The sequence below is a fragment of the Orbicella franksi genome, chromosome 1 (genome assembly GCF_964199315.1).
Source record: "Orbicella franksi chromosome 1, jaOrbFran1.1, whole genome shotgun sequence".
Lineage (NCBI taxonomy): Eukaryota > Metazoa > Cnidaria > Anthozoa > Scleractinia > Merulinidae > Orbicella > Orbicella franksi.
In genome coordinates, this window is record NC_138145.1 from 17,630,190 (window position 1) to 17,658,168 (window position 27,979).

A 27,979-nucleotide genomic window follows, 5' to 3' on the forward strand; every position below is an offset into this window, starting at 1 on the left:
ATTTATATCCAACGCTTAAAGTTTATAAGAAATTCTGTACATTAAATTCACCGCAAAAAAGAAGACACCATAGACTATGGAGATGTCCTAGTCAATGCTATTTTTAGCTCGTCAGAAGAAACACGGCTCTGATTGGCTACCCAGTTAAGATCGTCCAATCACAAGGGGTGTTGGTATTCGAAACCTGCTCCGTCCGTATATGGTGAATAATTATGATCATGCGTGCCAAATGAAAACATCACTTCCGAACTAGAGGAGGTTCCGGTTGTTTCGTGAATACTTCTCCTCTTTGTTGAGAATGTATCTAGCTTCCTTGTTGTCTTGATCTTAAGTGAAAAACTTCCTTGAAAATAAGCCGAAAAAATGGTGAGTTTTGTTGTTCTAGAATGTTTGACCATGTGTGGATTAAGTTTTGTAACAGCGACACCACGGAATTTTCTATTTTCCAGCCTTCGAACTACCACTGGCAGAGTAAGGGCAATGTTAAAGCGAGTGGGGTGGAAGATATGGTTCTTCTGCCGAAGATCCAAGAAGCGGCGATTGTGGAGAACCTAAAGAAACGTTATATGGACGACCTTATTTTCGTATCCTTTCACTACACATCTTCTTGAGTGAAGAATGCGTTGTGCACAACTACTTCACCCTTTGATGTAAGCTTAGTTACCTTACTAAGTTCTTAATTCCACTGTACACTAATTAGACAAGTTAGATATTTATAAGTCTAATATAAGTGAAAGGTTACTCTTTATCTTTTGCTTAGAACCTTCTATATAAATTTTACCGTGAGTAAATTACAGAAAATGAGAGTAAATATGGTGGTTTTCGTCGTCAAGCGCTTGTGAGGCTGCAGCTTGCCTGTCTCGTCAACCAAAGCAAACGAAAACCACATATCAGCTGCATAATTTTAGTTTCCTCTAACGCCCAAAACGAGCCTTTTCTCATATTTCCAATTGAATTTATTTATTTATTTTGTATTAAACATCGGCTTAATCCTCCTTAAAATTATTTCCGTCCATTAAAGTTTGGTCACAATTTTTGCCTCACTCAGTGGGGCGTCGTTTTCAAGATTTGGGAATCTTCCTTAAGACAGACGTTGTACAATCCATTAGCTTACTCGTTCAATCGTAGCCACCTTTCTGCAGTGAACAAGTTACTAGAATTTATAGAACTGGCGAAAATATCTGATTCTGCCGAAGGATCTATACATAACGGGTTTAAGTAGAAGCTCAATAAACATATATATGAGCTTAAATTGTACAGTTTTTTAAGGGGGCTTAGATGCATCCACACTGATGCAAAAATCACAAGTATGAAATAATGAAAAATATATTGTTTGTTGCTAAATTGATGATTGTTTACCTTGAATAACATTTGAAGCAAAATTCCTTTGCAAGGAATTTACATGAATATACAAGGACAACTAATATTCATTCATTTTGGTTGTGACAAACTTTGTTAAAGCTCTATCAGGTTTATTTTTAACTTCCCACAATAATTTTAGTGTTCAGTTATAGTGTTATATGTTTTGGTTGAGCAGTCAACGGTATTGAGGTTAGCTAGGCTTGCCTACAGGATGCGTTCTGATTTGAATGTGGCACTTTGATTGACAAATTCCTTTGGGACTATTTCTGTGACTTACCACTGGAATGAAATTTGACATTATTAAACATGCATGTGGCATTAATATTAGTGGTAAAAGAGTGCACTTAGAACAATTTCTGATTGTATTATTCAGTTGAGGCAACAAGTGCCACTTTACTTAGTGAATTACTGTTTCTAGGTATTGGCCAATGTGGTAATTTTTAGTTGGTAGCCTTATTGCACTATCCTGGCATGATGATTTTTGCAAAATGTTGAACCCTGCCATTTCTTGGTTGGAGAATGAGAATCATAAACTCTTCATAATATTCTCAAGTACATGTACGTGTACTTTAACAAACTCAAGATAACTTGCCAAAACTGGCCCTTGCACCCCCTCTCCCCCCTCCCCTGAAGCATATATTTCATTATGTAACCAAATATAGTGCAGAGTCCGCTCCTTCCACTTGCATATGTTACCTGTAGTTTATGGTTAACTTTAGAAAGAGTTTATATTTGATTGTTTTATACCCTTAACCATTTGATCAGACCTACATTGGTCCAGTGTTGATCTCTGTCAATCCATTCAAACAAATGCCATACTTTACAGACAAAGAGATTGACCAGTATCAGGGAGCTGTGAGTAAAAACATCTTGTCCTGAAGACACTAATTAAAGGCTGGTTTTCACCACGATATAAGCACAAGTATAAGCATAATGGTAGTGAGGATGTCCACTAGATGCATGGGGAGAATGGATAGTGGCTTATTTTTGGTTCCGTGTATACCTCCTCGAAACAGCATTTTAAAAAGGATGGCGGACTTATGCTTGTGATTATGTTTATGCTTACAGTAGCACATTCTCATTTGGCATAAGTGCAAGCACAAGGAGAACAATTTCTGCTTGTGCCTGTGCTTATGCTTAGGTTTTGTGTGTCTTCACAACCTTGTGCTTGTGCATGTGCTTGTGCTTATGTCATGTTAGAAACCAGGCTTAAACTAGAAGTTCTCAAACAGAAGATAGTTGCTGCGTCCTGTAGAAACCTGAGCCAATCACTGTGCTAGAAACTGTGTTCACTAAATTTTGTTAAAATGTCACTCTGCTTTTCAGGCATCCTATGAGAATCCTCCACACATTTATGCCCTTACAGACAACATGTACAGAAACATGTTGATTGATCAGGAAAATCAATGTGTTATTATCAGGTACAAAGTTGTGACAACTGTATTGTAAATGAAATACAGTCAAAGCTCTCTTTGTGACTGGTCTTGCAAGTGACCAGTTTTTGCTATGACCACCATTGTAAAAGCCTGTTTAACCTATCACTGAGATCCTGTTTAAAAGCTCTCATAAGTGACTGTAATCACCTGTAGAACTGGTCTTTTCCTTTGTTTTTTATGTTCCTGTAAAGAGATAACTCCAAGGTTCTAATATTCATTCAAGTCAGCTCTTTAAAAATAACTAGTATGTACTTCATGATCACATTTACTGCAGTTATGTAATAAATACTTTGACTAACTCTTTGCTTGCAAATGCAATCATTTTGTTTGGTTAGCCACTTACTGTCCATCCAATGTTCTATCTAGATCTATCCATGTCCATTTTATAAGACTGATTCCAAATACAGCATGAGCTTACATATACTCCGGCTTAGTATTTTCTTTTCTCCTGAATTGAAATAAGCAATTTGTTTGTTTTTGTAGTGGAGAGAGTGGAGCTGGGAAGACCGTTTGTGCCAAGTTCATTATGAACTACTTAGCTAAAGTATCTGGAGGAGGCCCAAGTGTACAGGTTTGCAATTATACATGTATATTCCAGATATTGTGATTAAACAGTGATTTCTCATTACCTTTAAATGTAACAGATTGAAGTAGTCAGGTCTTGAGAATTGAAATACATGGCATTCAATATTGATTCTTTTGAACAGCAATTAGAAGAATGTAATTTTGTTTCCTTTCTCTTTTATTTTCCATAGAAAATCAAAGATGTCATTCTAGAATCCAATCCTCTTTTAGAAGCTTTTGGCAATGCCAAGACTGTCAGAAACAACAACTCCAGTCGATTTGTAAGTCTAGCTTGTCAAACATGACCCTGATAACCGTTACGGACAGTAGCCAGTTATAGAACAATCACTGTTTTAAAGAAAATGGTTTCATTGTTGTAAAGCAGTATACATGTAGGTCTTAGAGATGAGACTTATCTCCAAGTCCTATTTCTAGTAAGCCATTATGCTGTAAAAATACTAGATGTAGGACAGATCATGATGAAAAACTACATCTAGTATTATTGTGGTGGATCCAGTTGTGCTGAACAGGGAGATGGGGAAATGAAGACTGGTCTTATCTTGCACAAGGGGTGGAAGGAAGGCCCTTTTGTCACCAAAAATGGGTGGACTAGACCTTTTTGGCACTCTGATCCTTCAAGACTAACATTTTCAAAAACCCCTACACCCTTCTCCCCCAAGTCTGTCATTTTTTTTATACGTGTTATTCATTCCAATCTTGCTTTTGCCTTGCTTTTTTAGGGCAAGTATGTCGAGATTCAGTTTACCAAGGGTGGACAGCCTGATGGTGGCAAGATTTCAAACTTTTTGTTAGAAAAGGTAATAGTGGGTTTTGGGTTTTTTGTTATTTTTCTTGTTACAGGCTGCCTGTTGTTTGTTTTGATGAGCTCTTTTTCATGTACTACATTGGATACTTGAGATCACACAACTTCAAACTTCACATGCAAAAAGAATATTAATATTGAATAATTTAATGAGTTGATTTCTTGTTCTATTAGTCCAGAGTTGTGAGTCAAAATCCATCAGAAAGGAACTTTCATATTTTCTACCAACTTCTCACTGGTGCATCACAAGAAGACAAAGGTTTGTTCAAAGAACAAAGAATGAGAGTCAGGAAGAGTTTAGATTAACGTTCCCAGCTACGTGTATTGCTCTTGTTGAATGAAGATCACTGGAAAAAATTTAGGGGTATTGAATGGTCCTATTCAATTTAAAATTGCTCACAAAATTTGGCATTTGCTCGAATTGCTTGCAAAAATTAGATGAGTGCTTGCTTGCTTGTGCTTGCAAAATTTTTGCAACTGCTTGCATGCTCGGATTTTGGAGTCTGGAAGCTTTTTGCTTCTTCTTGTTGTGTGTCCACAACACCAAGTTAGAAAGCTTTAGATCTCCTTGAGCGTCCACCCACTGACTCATGTGAAGCTATGTCCATAATTTGGCATCAAACAAGGCCTTACTGGCTGTAAGCTGCTGGGATTGGTTGAACCTCCTAGTGCAAAACAGTGTTTCCTTTCAATAAAAGGGAGATTCTGGCAAGTAGAAAATTCACAAAGTGTTGCTGCTCGCCATCTGTATTTTCTAAGGTGCTCGCTGCTCGCAAGACAAATTTGATCATATCTCATGCATGCAAAAATAAACGCTCTGCTCAAATGCTCGCAAAGCCCAGTCGATACCCCTCAATTTGAACATGCAGAGAACATTTTGATCATACATTTAGACATCAGAACAAGGGAGATGACGTCAACAGTCTCGTCCACTTGGCCTGTTTCACTGCATAGTGATGTTAATCAATGGATCATTAAGAAAACTCTAACTTGTGCCTCAACTCTTGTCAACTCTCAAATTCAATTTTTTTTTTTAACTCTACAACTCCCTCTAATGAGAGAAATGATGTATAGTATTTATAAGGTTTGTTCTTAGGGGAACCACATTATCCTATTCTAGCAGTGTCTTTCTCTACTAATTAAAAGTTGATGTGTAAATGGGTGTTGCTCAATAGTTGAGAGCAACCTGACAAAAATGTAATGGACTACAATGGACTAATAACCCATCCACAAGGAGAAGTTAGTTTCTTCTAGTTCCAAATGACACAGGAAGCCCAGAGTTATGCTTTGGTACTTACTGAGTTAGGAAGGCTCAGTGGCCAACATGGTTAGTTTGTTGGACTCTGGATTAGTCCTGTCAATAGTTTGAGCCCTACCAGAGTCATTTTGAATAGACCGGCATCCCATCTAGGGGGGCAGCAGCAATACATTTAGTCACCTCTTGTTATAGAAACCCAGAATTGCTCCAGGAGCGTGATGCAGAAACACTATCGCTTGATGCAGACTTCACCTGCCTGGAGGCTTGGAACACAATTTACTTTTATGTGTACATACTTGTCCTAGAACAGATTAATCGACTGGTAGATACATATCTCAGGGTGCTCTTCGGAAATTCAAAATCATTTCTCCCTCCATTTGCAAAAAGGTGAAAGTAATAATTACCACTAAATTCTTGACTAGATACACCTGTTTTGGTAGAAACAATTGAGCATTACCCATTATTTCAATGAAACAATTTCTTAAACACAGTGCAACAAGACACTGGGTTCTGAGTTGAAATTAACTGCAGCTTAGCAATTTCTTGCTTCTGACAACTTCATGAGTCTGTTTTGCGTATTTTCAAAATGAGATACTGCAGTTTTATGTATGAATACGCTAATAGAATGTATTTTTTGGGATCAATAGGTCAGCTAGGTCTAACAGAACCCAGCTATTACTACTATCTGAATCAAAGTGGTACATACTCAGTGGACGGCACTAATGATGTAAAGGAGTATGAGGAAACAAGGGTGAGTACTCACTAGTTTAGCCAATGTTGGTACTTTTTCCTGATAAAATATTATTAAATATTTAACCAAAAAGTACAATAATTGTGCCTTTCCTTGTATGCCAGTGTGCCTGAAATTTGAATTGACCAATAAGGATTCAGCAGAAGGGAAAATCTGTACTGTCCTGGCGTGAAATGTATTTTAACAGGAAGCCTTCAAATGAATCCCGCTCTGTTCTACACAGATTAGGCAAATAGAGCAGAAAAGTAATAAACTGTACAATTAAGAAATAGAAAACATGTACCATGTTTCTATCGAGTTATAGAAACACGAGTGGAAGTTTGGGAGAACGAGAAATGATGTTCGAGCGCCAGTAGGCTGGTTGTCCAGCGGCACTCCGCTGTAGTCTGTCGGTCAGCGGCGTTCATTGTTGTATAAAAGCCCGTGCGATCAGCCTTCATTTGTCCGCCATCTTGGTTGTATCTAGTTCTCGTTACGGGGAGATTTCGCTTGCATTAAAGATAAAGCTTACAGTTCGTCGGGGCCTAGTGTGTGTCCATTTAGACTACTGGCAGAGTTCCAAACTTCCACGAGTGTTTCTATAACTCGATAGAAACGCAGAGAACATGTTTTCTATTTCTTTTAGAAAACATTGCAACGAAAAAAAAATAAAACAACTTGTTAACTTTGATTATCAAAGTGTAAATTCTCTTTGCTCGCGCCATCATTACGTCAACAGCTCGTGCTAGTTTTGTGTTTCTATCGAGTTATAGAAACACAATTTTTAACCAGTCAGCGCACATATTTTCTTAGGACTGTTTTCTAATGTAAATTACTGTACAATGTAAATTAAAGTATATTACTGCACAGTATATATTAAGTACATTACTGTACAATGTGTATTGAGCACATTACTGTACATGTATTTAAGTCAAGATTGTTATAGACCTGTTGGGAAAATCTCTTCCTCTGTTGTTTTCAGAAAGCAATGGATGTAATAGGAATATCTGATGAAGACCAAGGCAGCGTGGTGCAGATTGTTGCTGGGGTCCTTCATTTGGGCAATATTTCCTTTGATGAGCAGGGAAACTATGCAGTACCAAGTGATGATGAATGTATGCATGCAACAGTCCATTATATAGTACTTAATGAGTACTGGTATTGTTTTAATATCACTTATCTGAGGTGCAAGGCACAGCATTAATTGAAAACAGCTATTTTACATTATTTTAGTTATAGATTAGTTATTTATTACCCTGGTCATATAAAGTCTATCTATTTATCTTATATGCATGTAGATAATGGTATTAATGCCTTACTGTGTTTATGAAAGTATTTGAGCATGTTTTTTCCCGTTGTTTTCAACAGTTTTGGCATATCCAGCATACTTGATGGGCGTGAATGATATGCTATTAAAAGAGAAACTGATCAGGTATGAAATAATGCCATTCATAATATACAGCCACGTAAGTTAAACTGATGTGTTGAAGAGTAATGTGAAGTTGTTAATTTGATGTACAATCTGACATGTATGACATCATTTTTAAATAACACTGTGAAGCAAAGCACCGCAGCATAAATGTGTTGAGAACTGCATCTCCACACAAATTATGGCTATAATGATAAGCATAGACTTAGAATTTGTTCTTCAGGAATTAATGGCAACCATCTGTTTTGGAGAGGTCCATTCACAAAATTACAGTCTGTAACTAACAGAGTGCAGAGTCTGTATTTGGAGAATACTAAGGATGTGCTCTATTGGGATCAACCGTTTCAACTGTAACCGGTTTAGGTTGATATGGTTGACATTTCTCAATAGAACACCTTCCCAACCATTTTTGGTTGAAATGTGGTAACTCCTGGGAAGAGTCCTTACATGAGCTTCAATCATGCCACATAATCAAGCAAATGCTCTTTCAAATGTTTCAACCTAGTTTGAGGCCAGTTTCAAGAAAAAGTTGATCAACAAGACCAACTGAAAACGGTTTTTCCCCAGTAGAACAATTTCAACCAACCCAGTCAACCAGAAACGGTTTATCCCAATAGAACACTATCTAAGTCTTACCCTGGGACTTGACAGAACGGATGGGGTACAGTCAGGTCTGTAAAGACAAGACCAATTACCGTTGTTCTCCCCTCCTGCAGGGTAAAGTTATTACATGTGTACATGCAACAACAACAACAACAACAACAACAACATCCTCTTTATTACCCTTTTTTCATTAATTAATACAGAAATATATAAAATATTGCTTAAAATTAGGGTTCTGGCAACTGGAAATTACCACTAGGTTAAAAATGCCGGGTTGCCAGTTTACAAATTGGTTAGTCATGACACTATGATTGAATACATGTAAGAACTACAAAAACATAACCCAGTCTAATACTTAGAAAACATTGGACTGGCAATTAAGCTTTCCAAGTGGCTGGTTTTGGTCAGTAATTGGCCCTCCCTGCTGTCTAAACGATATAGTAAAATGTGTAGATAGATCATTTCGTGTACATTATAAGACAATAGAACATGTAGTTTGTAGTAGTTTTGTAGGTTTTGTGAGAACTGGGGTCAGTATTTAAGCAATTTACCCTGTCTGTCTCACTAAGTTTTCACTATTATTGGTTTAGCCGAGTTATGGACAGCAAGTGGGGTGGCAAGACAGAAACCATCAACATGCAACTCAATGTGGAACAGGTATGTGAAAATCTTAAGATGTTTTGTTACCACACAAAGGACCAGGCAAATTACAAACTACTGGACTCACCAAAGTCCCGTGATTATACATGTAAAAAACCCTTGGCTGCTTTCCCAACTCTTTGAGCATGGTCATTCTTTTACATTCCTACATATAATGTATTTACCATACTTTCAAGTTATCTTTTTAAAACTGACAGAGTAGGCAGGTTTGATTTTCAAAATAACAGCAATTGGTTTTCTTCAGGTGACTTTGGTTTACTTTTAGTGGAAGTTTGTTTTTAGCCTGAGTCATATTTTGTACTCTGTATTGGTCATCAGTTTTCTATAAAAAAAAGAAGCAGACTCCTCAACATTCTCAACATTAACAACTTTTTTTGCTTGTTAAATAGTAACACAAGAAACTACACAATTGTTTATCATGATGGCTAAAATGTTTTTTTTTTTATACACTGGGATACATACATTACTTCCTGTGTGAATTAAACTTAAAGTGAGTCCAATTCTGGTTCTTTATCTTTCAGGCATGTTACACTAGGGATGCCTTAGCCAAAGCTCTATACTCAAGATTGTTTGATTATCTAGTTCAGGTAACTGATACAATTTTTTTTATGTTCCATGTTCAATTTTATTCCAGTGTTAGTATGAAATATTTGAAGGATTGCTTGCAATGTTTAGTTTTGAAAAGCCTACCGCAGTTGTTTGTTTGCTTGCATTCTCTTCAAATTTTACATTCTTAAGAATACAATAAATTAATATGTAATATTTGACCAGATACATGTATACCAGTTGAAACTTTCCTTCTGTTCTTGTTTAATTTCAAAACATGATCATTCTCTCTGCAGTCTGTAAACAAAGCCATGCAGAAGGATGTTGATGAACTCACAATTGGTGTCCTTGATATTTATGGCTTTGAAATCTTCCAGGTAAATTTCTAATAATCCTTGTAATTACAGATATGTTTCCCATTTTATGCAGCTGTAATAGGATTCTTGTACATCAGTTGGTTGTAACCACAGTTTCTACCTTTTGAGAGAGTTCCCCTTCAAGGAGTGTCCTTTTATGTGTCATGTCTTATTAGAGCAGGCCTTCCTCTCCTTTTTGGAAGATTTCACCTCATGTGAGGGGTCCCTTGTATTAAATATGAGTTGTGTCCATGTAAGGAAGTGATTCCTTTTGAGAATTTTGTAGTGGGTCTTCCCTATAGCAACATGCTATTATTATGAACAACTGTCAGTTTATACGGGAGTTCCATGATGGCTTGTGTCCCCCGATACAAACTATGTTATGTACCATAATGAGAGATGTCCATTCATCGGTGGTATCCAGAAATTGTAAACTAAAATGCATATGCATTGCCTCTGTTTCTTTTGTAAGTTCTTTTGTTGAAGCTGCATGCAAATGTTCCTAACCTTTCAGAAAAATGGATTTGAACAATTCTGTATCAACTTTGTGAATGAAAAACTCCAGCAAATCTTCATTGAGCTGACGTTGAAAGCAGAGCAGGTAAGATCAACAGGTTGTATTGTGCACTCTTTTTAACCTGTTGCTAGCAAATCTTGCATGATGTAATGTCCTAACTATTTGTTAAGCTAATCAGAGCTGAGTTTATATTTTCTTAGTTCATTTTATAATGCTAGTGGCTTTTAAAATTTAATATAATTTTTTCTGAATTTATGATGTACAGTAATGTGCCTTTTGATCATTGCATGTTAAAAGGCGCAATATATATGGGTTATTGACCAAGTGTGAGGTGAAGATGGCTGGATATTGGCCAAGTTCTTTTTTTTTGCAAGTTTATGGACCGAGACGGAGTCAAGGTCCGTAAACTCGCAAAAAAAGAACGAGGCCAATATCCAGCCATCTTGACCAAACAAACTTGGTCAATAAAGGATTTATTATATGGCTTTTGGGGGAAATTTTTCTTGTGGGACACAGCAGGTAGATCCTGAGCAGGCAAGATAGCTCCATCTTGCCCGCTTGGGTAGCCAATCACAGCGCAGGATTTGATTCATCTTGCCTGCTCGCGGAGCAAGCCATATAATAAAAGTAATTAATTATTATTATTATTATCATTATCGTTATCATTATCATTATCATTATTATTATTACTATTGTTATTTAAAACTGATATTACTTCATCTCATTAGCTTCACTATTTGCTGTCTGACTTTCAGTTTTTCAGCTATGTACATTAACAAGTTATTTGAACCATTTCATTTTATTCCTTTTAGGAGGAGTATGTGGAAGAAGGAATTAATTGGAGCCCAATTGATTATTTCAACAACAAAATTGTTTGTGATGTTATTGAAAGCAAGGTAAGATCACAAGCACTTTCTCATCAAATGATGCTGGACCTGGATGTAGAGATCTAGACACAGCATAAATGGTTTGTGTGATGTACTTAAGACAAAAGTGTAAATGAGCTTTCAGGCCAAGGTAGCACAGAGTTGGAGCTGCCTAAGAACATGACACAATGACTCCAGCCTGCACTTAAATTTTATAAAAAAATTCTGGGCATGGTCAGCAAAGGAGGAATCACTACCCCATGATACAGTTATCAAAGTGTTGGTACTAATTAATGATGCTGCAGACACTGAATTTATTTAATGCTAGACAACTTGTTCTGCGACATTGCTGTGAGTGGATTAAGGCTAATATTGTGCAATGGCTTGTTTGTATTGACAGAAACCTCCAGGTATCATGTGTGTCCTTGATGATGTATGTGCCACAATGCATGCTGTTAGTGAGGGTGCTGATGCTACTCTTCTTGAGGTGTAGTATTTATTTAAACAGGATTGTGCAATTTCATGTATACAATTCAAACACTTGGACCAGTTATAAATCAATTCATTACTCATTATCTAATAAGCTTTGGACGTGCAACATTATAGATTATACTGAGCTGTAATGCAGAATATTGTCATAACTGACGTATATAATAAGCATCACACACTTTCTTAGGATGTATTCTTTGGCAGTATGTTCAACATGTATACATTTTTTGGACTTTGTAGAAACTGAACAATGCTGTGGGGACACATCAACACTTTCAGGGAGTCAGTGGTGGGTTCATCATTCACCACTATGCAGGAAAGGTAATTGTTTTTGTCATTTATTACAATTTGTGGCAACATACATGATTCAAACAGAGCTTTTCTGGATTTGTTTCAGGTAACTTATGATGTTGTTGGATTCTGTGAAAGAAATCGTGATGTTCTTTTTAAGGATCTTATAGAGCTTATGCAAACAAGTGAAAAGTGAGTTCAAAATTTAGTGTATCAGGTTTTTTCAATTCTATGTACATATCACCCAGTCAGATAAATAAAATAATTTATACCTTGTGTTGTATGTCTCTGAAGTCAGTGAAGACTCTGATGAGTCCTTACAACTGGCAACTGATAATCTTATGCATTTAATCTCTACTCTAAAATTTTAGCTGAACTCCTAACTAAGGGAACTGAAAAGGGAACATCACTTTAAACTCTCACTTACTCTGATCAAATGTGATTTGTGATTTGAACGGGCTTTTGTTCCCTTTGATCTCCTGATATGCAAATCTGTCTGTGAGAAAAGGGCTACTGCTTTTGTTTTAAGGCTGATAAATGGCCATTAGCTTTGAAGGCTGGTGTTAAACTGATCTTGATCTGAACTTTCTAACAATAGGGTTTTCTTTCTAGTCCTTTCATAAGGAATCTTTTCCCTGAAGATGTAAGTACAGACAAGAGAGGAAGACCCACGACAGCTAGCAATAAAATCAAGGTAAAGATGTTATCATGTTCATACATGTATTACGTGTGAATCATCCCTCAGTGGAAAATATCAAAAAAGAGATAGGACTTGTAAGTGCTAGTTTGTTCATAGACTCTAGAGCTATGCTTAGGAGCTGCCATGGATTAGCAGCCCTGGAGGGAAAGTGTCCCTGCATACTCCCAGCTAAGCCTGAGGCAGGCCTTACCTTTTTACTTCAGGAGGAGCTCTGAGCAGTTTTCAGTTGATTACACTTAAGGGGAAACCAAAGTAATCACAACGACCAATCACAACAAATGTAACCAACATGATGAATCAGTGACCGCTCAATACAAGGTGAATACAAGTAACCAGAACCGAGCTGAAGAAAATGCATGTGTCAGTTTCACATCTGGTTTGTTGTGTTGGTCACAGAAGCTTGTTAAGCAAATTACAGACTGTAGTAGAGCAAATTTTTAGATTACTTTTGACCCTTAAATGAATACCACGTGACATACATGTATTATGCTAACAAGTAACTCACAGTGCTTGCTAGTTATTACATATTGCAGCATGAGTCTTGCCACACCCCCATCACAATGGCTGTCAATAATACATGTTTCTTTTGTATTATTTTAGACTCAAGCCAACCTACTGGTGGATAAACTGATGAAGTGTACTCCACATTACATCCGTTGTATCAAACCAAATGAGAGCAAGAAGGCTCATGATTGGGAGGCAGACAGAGTACGGCATCAAGTGGAATATCTTGGTCTCAAGGAAAACATCCGTGTTAGAAGAGCAGGTTTTGCCTACAGAAGACCCTTTCAGAAATTTCTTGATAGGTAAGTGTGCAGTTACAAATACCTGAAAAATTGGTTGCAAATAAGCATAGACCCAAGACAAAGCACTGAAACTCTGGAATCCTTGTGAAAAGCTGCAATGATGACATGTGACAAGTAACATCAATGTATATGGTTACCTATTTATGAACTTGAAGTTGATAAACATTCAGTGACAGAGGTAGTCAAGGAAATTTCAACATATCGTATATCAAATTTGGAGTTCATCATTATTATCGATTTTATGTGGTATTCCAATCCTCCCTCATTCCCCTTTCAATGTCGTAGTTTTCAACAGGATGTATATATAAATAAATACCTGTTAAGTGCATTGACTGACTCTGTCACTGTGTAACTGACATATGTAAGGTTCATTTGGTAACACAGTTCAACCACGAGAATTGATCTGCTCTTTAGATATGCTATCCTCACCAAGGAGACTTGGCCAAGATGGAGCGGAGATGTGCGAAGAGGAGTGGAACACCTGATGAAAGCTGTCAATATGGAATCAGATCAGTGGCAGATGGGAAAGAGCAAAGTGTTCATCAAAGCGCCAGAATCAGTAAGAGACTGTAGAGGACATTAGGGACATTCTTACTCTTTAGGGGACATTCTAAAAACACAGCCTGAACTTGTTTAACCTACAGTAAAACCTACAGTTTATACCTAAAGTAAGTTTCTAATTCAGTCTTTTGGGTTGATGACCAAAGCCAAGAAGGAAAGGCAGAAGGAAAATGCCAGCCAAGCACTTTGTTCAAGGTCGAGGAAAAAGCGTTGTAACACAAAACGTAAATTGGCAGAAGAGAAGATAAGCAACTTGCATCAAAATAAAGTGTTGTGGCGTTCCTTTTGCCAATTACACTTTCCACCTTAAGGAACTACTATTTACCATGGCTGCATCTTGATTCTTAATTTGATTACTTTCTTGAATTTCAGCTCTTCTTGCTTGAGGAACTAAGGGAAAGAAAGTTTGATGGCTATGCCAGAAAAATCCAGAAAGCCTACAGAATGTACAAATCAAGACAGTACTTTGCTGAACTCAAACAACAAGGTAAGTCAAGCATAGAGGTGCTGGCTGATGTCCACTTCTCAGGATACTACATGTACACAAGCCATAATTTGAATGTACATTGACAGTGAGTGGTGAGTACCTCTAGGGAGGGTGGCTTCCTTTAAGTTGCAAAAGATAAGTAGTTTGGTAGCTAAAAACTCCAGTGGTAGCATTTCGATTGAGTCTGTGTGACAGAATTGGTTGTTGAGGAGCTTTTACTTTTTCGTTTTCCGTTATGAGGGAAAACCTGTCTCATTATGAGGCAAACACTCATCAGTATTTGGCAAGTGTTCTGAGTACCTTAGTTTGTGATTTAGAATCACTTGCCATTTACAGGACCTACACGCAGACTAAGGCTCCTAGTATACTGTGGCATCAAAGCAACTAATCGAAATATAAATTGGAAATTAGCTTCTGAGTAATTTTGATTTAATTAAACTGTTCAAACGAGGTATTACTGAAGTCCAAAAGGCACTAAAGTGTTTTTATTGTTCTATGCGTGTGCTTCTTTCAGCATCAGACATCCTTTTCAACAAGAAAGAGAGACGAAGAGGCAGCATTAACCGTAACTTTGTTGGTGATTACATTGGTTATGATGGGAACCCAGCATTGAGAAGTTTAGTCGGTATGGACTCATTTATTTTAGTGCAACATGGAATTAATATTTATTGTATTTATGCTTCACCCTTTTAATCTTCTTTTAGAAAAGCGAGAAAGGATCGAATTTGCTGTGACAGTGAACAAATATGACAGAAGATTCAAGGTGGGATGTTGATTTGATGAGATTCTTGGTAGTTTGGACTTTATTCTTGACTTAACTCTTCCATCATGCATATTGACACACGTAGGTTACAAACTGAACGTGTGCATACATTCTGTGTGTAATGAATCAGAATTGACCCTTTTTACAGGCAATGAAGCGGGACCTTCTGTTATCAAGCAAACACATTTACCTCATTGGAAGAGAAAAGGCAAGTGTGGTCAAAAAAAGAAACAACTTATAATATTTTCAGCATTGTTAAACGTCAGTTGCTCATCTATCTTTATCTTACGCGTACGTTAGTTATTGGTATCCTGGGAATCCTGAGGTACAATGCTCTCTCTGGCAAGAAATGTTATTCTTACAACTAAGCATTAGGTTTAAAATTCTCATGATCTTCCGCGCTAAATCCCAAAAAATGAAAAACAAAACTTGATTAATGTACTCTGATGGCCCCTATACTTAGAATCCTTGTTTAAATTTCACCAGTAAATTCCACTTTGGTCAAAACTCTTCAAAATTCGTTTCTTTTTTCAGCGCTGAAAGTAGAGACTGAAGTTTACAGTAATGTTGTGATAAATAATCTGTGTTGTAATTTCTCACTTTTAGGTGAAGAAAGGACCAGAGAAGGGTAAAGTGTACGAAGTGGTGAAGCGTAAACTAGAAATGAAGAGTATAGGATCGGTATCACTCAGGTTAGTATGATTTAAGAGATTTTTCGCAGTGATACCTCTCCCTCCCCCCGCCTTGTGTTGGACTGCAACATCAGCACAGGTTTGACGTACAAGTTGACATGTCTACATCAGTTAGTGAGTTCAATGTTGTTGTCCGGAAAATAACGTTGACTAACTTTAATGGGAAGTAGGAATGTGACCTTTTTGACAGTTTTAAAGGTTTCGAGTTAGAGCTGGCGACCAGTTAAAGTTTTCAGCTACTTCAAGCTGCTTGTAAATCACAGCAATTGAAATATAGCTATGTCGCCTAAAAACGTTTTCTATCTTTTTACCTTTAACATTGCCAACATTGTTGAGGTTCTCTAATAACTGTAAGTTTCGCATTGGGACAAAAAAACTAAGAGTAAGTACACTACTTGGCATTGTATTAACACCCCGCGTTTACCTGCCACCTGTAAAGGTAGATTAAGTCTGGATACGAGCCAAGTGGCCCATCAGGCCAGAGCTTATCCCGGTTTCCGTAACATGAATTGACTAGGAGTATTTCCATTTTCCCCCGGCCTCCCCTGGTTGGGATGCTAGTCCATCGTAGGGTTACCCCCAGCATTGAATTCGTCCAGACCCATTTATAGACCTGAGTGGTGAGAGGCACTGGCACTTGCCTAAGAACACAACACAATGTCCCCGGCCAGGGCTTGAACCCGGACCGCTTGACCCGGAGACGAGCGCACTAATCATGAGGTCACCGCGCTTCCCTGCCTGTGTATATGTAGTGTTAAAATACATCTCAGGAAAGAGCAAGATATTTTTGTGTTAACATGAATGTTTATAATGTAATTTATTTTTCCAGCCCTCTTCAAGATGACTTTATAGTGCTTCATATTCCTGGCGAGTATGACAGTGTTCTAGAAACCGTATTCAAGACAGAGTTTCTTACTCTTCTGTCATCAAAATATCAAGACTCTCTGAGTCGTCAGCTGAAAGTGGATATCGTCAGCAGGTATGATAAATTCAAAGGTTTATGCGCAAGATGTCCCTTTAACGGTATTATAACCCAAAATGCATGTAATATTCCTCTATCCAGTCAACCGCCAACTGTTGCACGTAATACTTTTTGAAACAGCCCACAGCTGTTTCCCGCGAACCGTGTCTACCCAGCCAAATTTACAATCAAATGTTAGGAAAGCGAAAGTTAGAAAAATTAGTTGAGCGTCTTTTAGCCAAGCTGAATACAATCTTCCACCTAGTATGTTATTCTCATATTGTGTAAAATTCAATTTTTGAAAAAGTTTTTTGCCATTGCATTCCCATACAAACTCTAATTTCTGACCGCTTTGTCTACCTGTCACGATGGCGTCGAAAACCGTGATTAGGCTCGTTACAACCGGTGTTATTTCCTGGTCCTTCTCTGTCTCTTTGGTGCATGGCACCCAAGACCTCTAGTAGCAATCACCTCATACCCCACCAAATCGTTTCTAAACGTTCACTGTGTTATGGCTTTAAAAGGTTTAAATGTACAAGCCCGAGCTATCGGACGTGTGGAGAACTGTAAAAAGAAATAGTCTGCAAATATGTATTGTTTTCTTTTTACTGTGTATGTTGGAGAACAAGGTTTATGTCTACTAAGGGCTCTAACCATTGCTGGCAAAAAGCGCATTTCCTTGACAGCCTGTCGTTTCTGTTGAACCTTTCAGTATCACAGTGGCGGTGAAGAAGGAAGGGTGGGGTGGAGGAGGGACACGTACTCTGACCTTCTCTCCTGGTGATTCCGACTTCCCTGCACTCAAGCCTGCTGGCAAAACACTCAATGTCTCCATTGCACGAGGACTTCCCAAGGACACAAGTAAGTCTGCGAGACAGATCGCGTTTATACATACTATGTTTCTTCCAGCACTGCGAGGAAGCCATTTAATGTCCACAATATAACAAGTTAAAATGTCACCAGAACCCAGCTTTAAGAGATACGAGTATTGAAGCCCAAGGAAAACCATAAGTACTGATACTATGCCATATTTCCCTTGTTTCGTCAGGACCTGGTCGTCAAGTCGCAGCCAGTTCTGGCCCAAGTAAACCCCGTCGTGCAGGCCCTGGGTACCCCTCGCAGCAACAAGCTCCCGGCCAAGTGCGTGGCCGAAAAGGGTCGAGTCTCAATAGGTATGCCCAAACGCACAAACAACCTTCATTGCCGAGATCTGGAGCACAACACCTGGCCCGAGGTCCTGCTAACATTGATGTCAGACAACAGGAATTCATGCGAACTCCAGAGTCAGGAGTGTGTGGGTGAGTTTGTGTTACGTTTTGTTTTTTAGCAGCAAGTTAGGGTGATGTTACATGCAATTGTTAGCCCGCGGTTTTCGTCTCGAGAATTGCTTAGCATCGTGAAGTTTAAATTACGCTATTCCATGACTGTTTTCAGTGTACCCGTGGGAACTCGTGTTAGTTGTTCATTGGACAAAAAGAGTTGGAAACTGTTCGAGTGTTCAGTGTTGTCTTAGATGACGATTTCGCCAAAATGATACATGTTCATCCAACTTGTTACAAAGTAACTCAGTGTGACATTGATGGGGTACCATGTCACTAATATGGAGCTCTTATATCCTAGGAGCGCGGTTTTTGTTATTGCCGGTACATATACGATTTCTGGAAGAAACTGCGAGAAAAGTCGATAGCTGAGTGTTCTTGAAAAAAGCCCTCCAAAGACCTTTCAGTACCGCGTGCTACAACATAGGCAGAACAATATTGCATGTAAGATCACAGTAGTGTACACGAACTATTATTCTGTAATCATAGAAAGATACCAGACAGGCAAAGTAATTATAAAAGTTAAAGGGGAATAGGCGATTTTATTGCCGTGTTGTGTTGTGTGGTGTTACACTGTAAGTAGTGTGCTGTGCTTTTGGTGCTTTTTGTCTGTGATGTTTTGGGTGTGTTGTTGATAAATTGAGTGATAAATTCCTTGTCAGAATTAAATTTCCTCCCGTCGTATTCTGCAATATAAAACAATAACCGGTGTAACACATAATTATACTGTAAGAGATTGATCAACGAAATAACACGTTTAGATACCAAACCGATAATTTTCAGGTTTAACTGTCAAGTGCCGTCTATTACCCAACCTGACTCAAAAGTTGCTTTTAAAATTTACAGGAAAATAAACTACCTCAATTTTAAAATTTATCCAAATGCATTACAGTTAAAGCCAAGTTAACAACTTACGCTGCGCTGAAATAGAAGCAGTTAGGTAATTGTGATTACTTGACATAACTCTTCTCAACGCCTTTATTGAATTCACGACCTTTAAACCATAAACAGATTTAACCGCATGAACCCACCCGTCACTACTTTACGAGGAGGAACTCGAGCGACTTATCCCACTCCCAGTGGACGCCATGTGGACTCTCCACCACATATCCACCATGCGGCATCCTCCCTGCAGTTTGGCGACGGCTCCCGTCAATATGGGAAAAATCCTGAGCAGTGGGATACTGCAGTCTATGGACAGTATAGGAAAACTTACGGTGGGCAGAATGCGCCGCACAACGCAACGACTTTGAGACGAACGTCTGAGGATGGTAAGAGGAGGGTAAGTTTTGAAGACGACCACGTGAATGCCGCCAGACAAGCCAGGCAGCGCCCGCGTTCTGCCAACATTACCTCTCAACGAGAGGTAATTCATGTCTTTCCATTCAGTGAGAAACACGATGAAAGATTGCATCAAGGAGGTGAATCACAGCAAGATCCTTATGCCAGGGGAACTGCAGGACGGAGTGGACACCGAACAGTGCAACGCCCTCGCTCTGTGACCATGGCATCACAGAGCGAAAGTGTTTACAGTTCTACAACCGAGCAGCAGAGAATGCAGTGGACAGAAACAGCTAAAAGAAGTCAGTATTCAGCAAGACCGCCCGATCAAAGTGGGTACAGTAGGGCGGGATATCATCTGAACCAAGCCCCTCAACAGAGTTCGTACAGATCAGACAAACCTCCCCACTCAGGGAATACCACAGCTCAGGACACAGCATATTCAGGAGATTACCGAGCCAGGAATGCTTTGCACGGTGCCGGGTACAGCACTACAAACCGTCGGCAGGCTAGAGCTTTACAGAATGGATATGAGCAGATGAACCCAGTGGATTACAGTAAAACCAGTGGCTCAAACAGACAAAATGCATACGCTCCAGCCCCGCAGAGTCCAGAGTATGTAACAATGTCAAATCCGCATGCTCCTGGAGCAGTAAAGTACAATGCTCAGGTTGTTGTACAGCAGAGAACAACATACAGGGCAGGTAATGATCAGCGTACCACAGCTCAGCAGGGATACGAGCAAATGGCTCCCTTGTACCTCAACCCTCCAGTTCCACACAGTGCTGCGGGATTCCAACAAAATGGAGTTTCATACAGTGCTGCCACAACTCAACAGAATGGAATACCATACAGTGCAGCGGGAAATCAACAGAATGGCATACCATACAGCGCAGCGGGAAACCAACAGAATGGCATACCATACAGCGCAGCGGGAAATCAACAGAATGGCATACCATACAGCGCAGCGGGAGCTCAACAGAATGGAACTCCATACAGAGTTTCCACAACGCAACAGAATGGGGCCCCATACGGTGCTGTCCCAAGTCAGCATACTGGAAGACCATACGGTCCTGCTGCAAGTTCGCCGGATGGAATGCTGTACAGTGCTACCAGAACGCAACAGAATGGAACTACACACAATGCTGCAGGATCGCAACGGAATGTAATACCGTACGGCACTGCCACGAGTCAGCAGAATGGAATTCCCTACAGCACTGCCGCAAGTCAATGGAATGGAACACAATACGATGCTGCAGGTACGCAACAGAATGGAACGCCATACAGCACTGCAACGACTAAGCAGAATAGAACACCCTACAGTACTCGACAGAATCGTATGCCACACAGTACGGCCGCAAGTCAATGGAATGGAACACCGTACAGTACTATTGTGGGAGCAATTCCGCAGCACTGCATGTCATATAGCACAGCACCATCGCAACAGAATGGTACGTCGTATAGTGTTGCAGCAATCCAACCAAATGTTTCATACAGTGCTACACATCACCAAGGAGGGCATGAGCAAGGAGGCAGCCCCCAGAGCTACAGTTCGACTCCTCACCAGAATGGGTATGATGGCTATGACGGTAACCATGGGGCTCCGCAGCAGAACGGGTATGATGGCTATGACAGCAGCTCTGATAGCGAGTTCGATGATGGTGATGATCAGTATGATTACGTCAACTTGAGGCAGTGGCATGATGCTGAAAACGGATCTAACAGTTCAACTAACCAAGACGATAGGTGAGCTAACCTTTCCTTTAACATTTCTGAAATCTTGAAGTAACGGAGAAAATTGCAAGTAAAACGAAACGCTAAACTTCTAATTACCACTTACTGCTCGGAGCAAATAAGCTTTAAATTTATGAACCTCTCTGCTCAAAATCCCTAAAGGTAAAAAACTAAACGTTTCAAAAACAGATTGAAAAGTAAAATTAATTCCCAAATAGGCCATATTCGTATTCTCGGTATTGGACTGGAACTAGCGTGCAATGGAGGCTAATGCGGGGAGCCTTTTCAAATGCAAATGACTCTAATCGCTTTTTAATGATATTCTCCCGCCTGAACCTCCATTTCAAGCTAGTGCCAGTCCAATACCGAGAATACTAATATGGCCTGTTGTCTCAAATAAAACAAAAAATAAATTTTGATTTTCAACTTGAAACTGTGAATTTGTAAACGAAAACTAATGTTGACATGCAGTTAACCAGAGAGTTGGAAAATATGTTGTCTGTTACCCAAGATGTCGTATATCAAACACTTGATGCAGTGTTTCATCACATTCCAAATGCCGAGAAGAAATTTGAAAATACGACGCGTTGCCTAGTATTTTTGGTGACATTCGAGGTGTTTGGAAATGTGGTAAACACTGTTTCGAGTGTTTGATGCGTCTTCACTATTTTCTTTCGAACGCAAATCAATCCACGGTAAACAGGATTATCTCCTTTTAGCTTGATGAAATGCTAATGACATTTATAATGCTTGGTAATCTGTGACAATAACAAACGAGGGTTTGCTTTTCATGGAGAAAAAAGTTGTCTTTAGACGGAGGGTCCCCCTCCATCCTGAGCCACGCCGAGCGAGAGAACGTTTTACACATTTCTGTATAGATAACTGCGGACTGTTTATATGACAAATCACAATATGGCCAATGACAGATTGCATAACACCATACATAACAATAAGTTTTCGTTGTGGTTAGAGGACGTTGATCGAGTTTCGGAACCGGTTTATCAAGTTTTAGAACGTAGTTGTAAAACCAACACCTGTCAATCAAAAAGTGCTCTAGAGTCGATAAATTGAACATTGCCACAGTTGGTTGGCAGAAACTTAATACCCGGTATTCTTGCAAAACGAATTTATTCTGGGATTTATATATTATATGTCGAATTATTCTCGCATTTTGATTGGTTGTTATTATGATCCATTGGAGGACAGACGCAAAGATGATGTCGGAAACAATTGTTTGGTTTCTTTATTATATAAAACAAATAGATTCCATGTTACCGTGTGTCTGTTCAGTAATAGATCACAATGTCAAAATGTGGTAAGATCATCAGTGACACACTCGGCTATCGCCTCGTGTGCCACTTTTTTGTTCTTACCACATTTCGACGTCATCTGTGATCTATTACTGAACAGACGCACAGCAACATGGAATCTATTTGTTAAGTAGATAGTAACGACCAGGATAGGTGATTCTACGGAAATAAGAATTGTATTCAACATTAACAGTTTTGTAAGTAGTTCCATGTTTACTTTATTTTGTATGTAGTGTTGTGTGGTGTGCTGCAGAGCGTTTGTACATCCGTGTCGTCATGTGTCTTTTGCTAACATGTTTATACCTAACGTTAAGATAAGTTTTTTTCACTTTTCCACTTTTGTTATCATCTTTTAGGAGTCAAAAACAAAAAAATACATATTCTTAATCACACGTGACATTATTAACATCAATTTCGATATATTCAAATTCAGCCTAAAACAATAGACCTCAGTACGAGGTTCTGGGAAGTAACTACAGAGTTTGGAAGACATCTAAGTTCTGTGTTGTTTTTCATAGCTATACATTTCTCAGAACTTTCTAATATTTACTTTGTCTAATTCCGTAATTTTAAAGTTATCCAAATATGTAGTTTAACAAGTGTAATAAAGTAATTCAGTATTTCTATTTCTGCGTCTAATCTACGTAATAACACATCTTGTAGCGTGCGGTCGACTCTTTTGCCAGAAACCGGAGACCAAAAGGATGCAAACTCATTGCAGATTAGGTTTGTGAAAGAGCACTCATAAAATAGATGATTCACACATAGTGTTAAAGTAATGTTTTTGCACTGACCAATCGCTAAAATGAAGAACACTTTATAAACTGTGGTTTGTAAATGAGTCGTCGAATTTGGTTGGAGATAAGTCATTTAAAAAAACAAATATATTACTTAAATCGTAATTATAAAATACCTTCGGCAAGTGATGACATGTAAATTAAGATCTTAAATTCATTTACTTCGTTGTGAGTAAACCAACCCTATAACCATCATAATGTTCTAATGGTTTCCCATTCTAATGGTCTGTGATTGTTGCAGCTGATTTTTCTTTGTAAGTTGAATACGACTTCTCCCTCCTATCTCCCTAGTTCGTCGAAAAGGCAATCACGAGGAAAAAATGGTGCGCGAAAACTGGAGGCGAGATGTGCATCTTGCTCCCCCTGTTCGCGCGACGATTTTTCCAGTCGTTAGCTTCACACCCCATGTCGTGGCGTATAGGAATTGATTACATTCATTTTTTGCCATCTTGTATTTTTTCGTTTTGAGTTGAAAGCTTCAAGCATAAAAACATTTATTCCAATTCCTCTTTAGTCATAAGCTACCTGCATACCTTGCCTGATATAAAACTTACAATGCCCTCAAAAATCCTACACGTATAAAATGACCTAAACAATGAATCAAACCTTTACCTGTTTCTTCCATGGCTTAAAGCAATTAACATAATCCTGGATTTGCTGTCATATACAAAGTGTGTTTTTTTAACGGAATGTCTAAACATAATATCATTCTGACTTGGAGAAAGATACGTTTAAACCATTGCTTGGCGCCGGACTCGGCAGAGAGTTTTATCTTTTTTTGTTTTCAATTTCTCACCTTGTGGACCACCGTGTTTGTGTATTTGTGTCGTCTACGTTTGCTTTACTGTCCAAGTGAGTTAACCTGTGTCGATGTAGCAGATTTTTAGCAGTTACATGAGGCATAAAAAGCTTCATAGTGAAGTCTCCGTTCACACGGTAATATATTTTACGGTACCTGCAGAAATTCTCGCGCGCTCATTGGTTAGTTTTCATTGTCAATGAGTGGACAGACACATGAATTTACAATTTATGTGATTTTGACGCAACGAGCGAGAGCGATCAATTTAACAATTTGTCATTGTAAAAAAAAAGGTGAGGTCAGGTTTTCATGCGTCTGTCGTGGTATCGATAACGCAGGGCTCGAAATTAACTTTTTCGTTCGGGAGCCAGCTGGCGACTAACGGAAAAATTTTGGTCGCCAGATCGTAAATTTTGGTCGCCAACTTATTTTATATATAACTTACACAAGAACACGATTTTATACGTCACTTCGCATGCAAGAAAAGTCACAATTGAAGAGCGAAAACAATTAAAAACAACACGAGTAACACTAAGTTATAGAGCTACTGTTGTTCTCAGGTGATATGTCTCTGGTCCGAAGGAGACGGTTGTCTCCATAGTCATTTTAAATGAGGCGAAGCATAAAACGTTTCAAGTCCGTGGTTTTCATTGTGAGACAAACAGGAGTCCTTGCGTATTTTCCCTTTGCTACTGCTTCGAAATGTCGTTCTTTATTTTCGACTTTCTTCCCTCGATGCCTTTCGCTGCCGACAAACAACGCCATGCTTGAATCTTCATTCCCCGCACGTAAAAACTCACGTAGTTCCTTCAACTGATTGGTATCTGCCGCCATTTTCGCGGCAAATGAAAAGCACATGGTGAAGTGCGCCTGCGATCCCAGTTACGGAAGAAGCCGCTAAAACAATATGGCACGCCGTGAACGCAGTATCGACGTGTCGAAATACATTCAATTTTTTCGATTATCTTGTAATATTCAGACATTATCTTACTGGGGACAGAAAGGTGAGTAGTATACTAGCTACCATATTCGATTGATTTCCTAATATAAAGATTTAAAAACAAAAGTTGTGCCGTGGTTTTCTTTAGTTATCGGACAAAACGCGAGTCGCCAGCTGGCGACCAGTTCTGAAAATTTAGTCGCCAGTGCTCAATTTTTGGTCGCATTGGCGACCAGTGAATCGCAATTTCGAGCCCTGCAACGAATTTTGTCATACCATTGTGAAAGTAGTTTGCGGATCCACTCGCCTTGTGGATCCACGGCCATTTTGACAATGTTATGACGAAATTCATTGTCATAACAGGACAGACGACAATAGTTATCACTGACCTACTGATCCTGAGGAGCAACATTTTTAGAAAGGTCTGAACTAATCTCAGTCCCATTCTCTTACTGTCGATCGCGTTAATCCTGAGGTTAGCCATAAACATTCTTCAACCCTCCTTGAGAGTATTCAATCACTAGACCGCAAAACAGTCCTTGTTTGTGCGAGCTGGTGCCTTAAAATCTAAAGTTTTTCTGATGATTATTTCAAAGCAGTTAAAGGAGGAGTAAGGCGTATTGTGCACTTGCTTACGCAAGTCATTCTCGGACGAAAAATTGACTAAGCTTTAAGTGCTCAAGTGATGGAAACTGCAGGCTCAATAGGGGAATTAAGATTTGAGGACGAGTACGAGATCGAGTGCAAGAATGACTTTTCAATTCTAGTTTACAGGCTCCACATTATCACGTCACATACCCATCTCATCCTATAAGCTTCGTGAAGAGCGCGGAAATCGTACTCATACCTAATCTTGTACCCGTAGTCCAATCTTAAGGTCCCTCGTGAGTAATCGTGAGTGTCCGTTCCACAGTTGAGTCGGTAACTCTTCTGGTGTTTACACAACGATTTCTCGAACACTACAATTGCACCCTGGAGTAATTTCTAAAGCAGAAGTATTGAACAACTGAAAATTTTCTGCTTTTTACTTAGCATTGAAAGGATAAACTCCAAGAAAAAGTCCATGTCTAGACGTCCTCCAGCTCCGGGCAAACCCAGGTTAAAACCAAAACCCACCCCGTCCCTACCCAAGTGCAAGACGATTTACCCTTATGACGCAACTGATGTGGATGAGCTGAGTTTCCAACCGGATGAAATTATTGAAATCATTAAAGAAGGTAAGAAAACCTCAGAACAGTGGGCCCTCCTGTAGGGCATCCTTAAGACATTGTTCCAGAGATATCATTGTGTTCGTTGTTTGTGTCAGCTTTTCAGAGGTAGAATAGTGTTCTGATGGTTGAACCGAATTGATAGCAGCTGACAAAGCATAACAAACGCAATAATGCAGTGAGCAAATCAGACTTCAGATTGTAAATATGCAACCGGCACCAAGCGTGGAAGAACGCGCTTACGGTAATCACGATTGCTTTTAGTTGTACTCAATCCTAATTGGTTGCATAGCATTTCAAAAATTATCTTGGAAAAGATTGGTACCCTAGGACTGAGGCGGTTGTATAACCTACCCAGACATTTCATATCATTTCAGTTTAAATTTCAATGGCATTTACAGGTTCTCACTATCATAAAGGTAGATTTTATTGTAAGTCCTGTGAGGGTATTTGTCCATTCTGACTTTGGTATGATCTCTATTTCTTTCGTTCCCAGATCCTTCAGGATGGTGGACGGGGAAGCTACGTGGCCGCGAAGGACTGTTTCCCAGTAACTACATTGAAAAGATTTAATAGAAATGAGAAAAATGAAAGAATGTTTACTTTTTTTGTCAACGGTTATGTAAATATTTTAGCGAGATTTAAAGACAATTCAATTTTTTTAATCTCGTGATATTTAATTGCCCGTTTAGTTTGGTGGTGATTTACAAAGACATTGTTATCTCAAGTAGACACTTCATGTGTTGTTCCACTTCACTATTGATTCACTTGATCGTGTCAAACGTGTTCCATTGAAACTCGCTTAAATGATCTAAATACAGTAGTAAAATGTTCTCACGTTGTATCTGCCAATAGTCTTTCTGCTGGAGAATACCTAGGTATGTTACGAATGAATGGAAATGACAAATATCTCATGACTGTTGTCAACGATTATATCAAGTTAATGACTAAACCGGAAAAGATATTGTACTATGAATTTCTGCTTTGTAGTGTCATGGTCGTTGAGTAGTTAAAAGATCATAATTTCTTGTCCATAGTCTAGATAGGTGCATTGCTGTTGTTTTCAGAGAAACTTGAAGGTGTGGAGCGGTTTTCCTTGCCGCAAATAGTAGTAGAATAAAAAGGTTTATCTGTTGTACTGAAATATCTGGTCTTTGAGTTTGGGTTAACAACAATATTGGCGGAGAAAATTTCTATTGGTTTGACTGACGAATAGCTTAGTAGAAGGATGTGTGATGTAAGTCTGATGATGTCTTACTTCAAATGTTTTTTTTTTCCTATAAAGTTTAGTTTAACGTAATTCAGGACCCTTGGAACATGAAATTAGTTACTAACGCAATGGTTTATTTAGGTTAATAAAACATCGAGTCTGGTGTTTCAGGAGTTCGGATATCTGAGATAATACTGTAGGTAGGTCGTCGAATGTATTTAACTGGCAATCTTGAATTCAACTTGGTTTACCTAAAATTAATAGTTAAATTAAGTCGTACTTAAAAGCGGGTTATTTTGCACATCCATGTGAAAAAAAATGTAAAAAATATGTGAAGGCAGAAGCGTATGGTTTTATGCTTCTGTTGGAAGTGATTAGAAAATAAAATGTGTACATTCCTCTTTATGTTTTTGTTCTGTACGCACCTTATATACTTCCTAGTACGTTCCCACAGTACGCTCCGCTGTACACATGCTCGTGC

General features: G+C 38.8%; 1 protein-coding gene across 2 annotated transcripts; it reads left to right on the forward strand.

Moving 5' to 3' along the window:
- The first annotated feature begins 208 nt into the window (after window positions 1-208).
- LOC145494141 (unconventional myosin-Ie-like) lies at window positions 209-27,903 on the forward strand. Of its 2 annotated transcripts, XM_081473605.1 has the most exons (33): window positions 209-366; window positions 450-584; window positions 2,128-2,217; window positions 2,689-2,783; window positions 3,282-3,369; window positions 3,554-3,643; window positions 4,103-4,180; window positions 4,360-4,444; window positions 6,091-6,194; window positions 7,156-7,288; window positions 7,542-7,605; window positions 8,796-8,862; window positions 9,387-9,452; window positions 9,708-9,788; window positions 10,282-10,368; window positions 11,097-11,180; window positions 11,551-11,637; window positions 11,880-11,960; window positions 12,037-12,122; window positions 12,543-12,624; window positions 13,231-13,436; window positions 13,851-13,995; window positions 14,370-14,484; window positions 14,999-15,109; window positions 15,189-15,247; window positions 15,396-15,455; window positions 15,854-15,939; window positions 16,769-16,918; window positions 17,613-17,761; window positions 17,949-18,198; window positions 19,231-21,246; window positions 26,113-26,297; window positions 26,785-27,903. In XM_081473605.1, the coding sequence occupies exons 1-33, from the start codon at window positions 364-366 to the stop codon at window positions 26,859-26,861; spliced, it is 5,295 nt and encodes a 1,764-aa protein (XP_081329731.1). In that variant the 5' UTR covers window positions 209-363; the 3' UTR covers window positions 26,862-27,903. The 2 variants fall into 2 exon arrangements, with proteins under 2 accessions (XP_081329731.1, XP_081329737.1); XM_081473611.1 differs by lacking the exon at window positions 19,231-21,246 and having other exon boundaries at window positions 211-366.
- The last annotated feature ends 76 nt before the right edge of the window (window positions 27,904-27,979 follow it).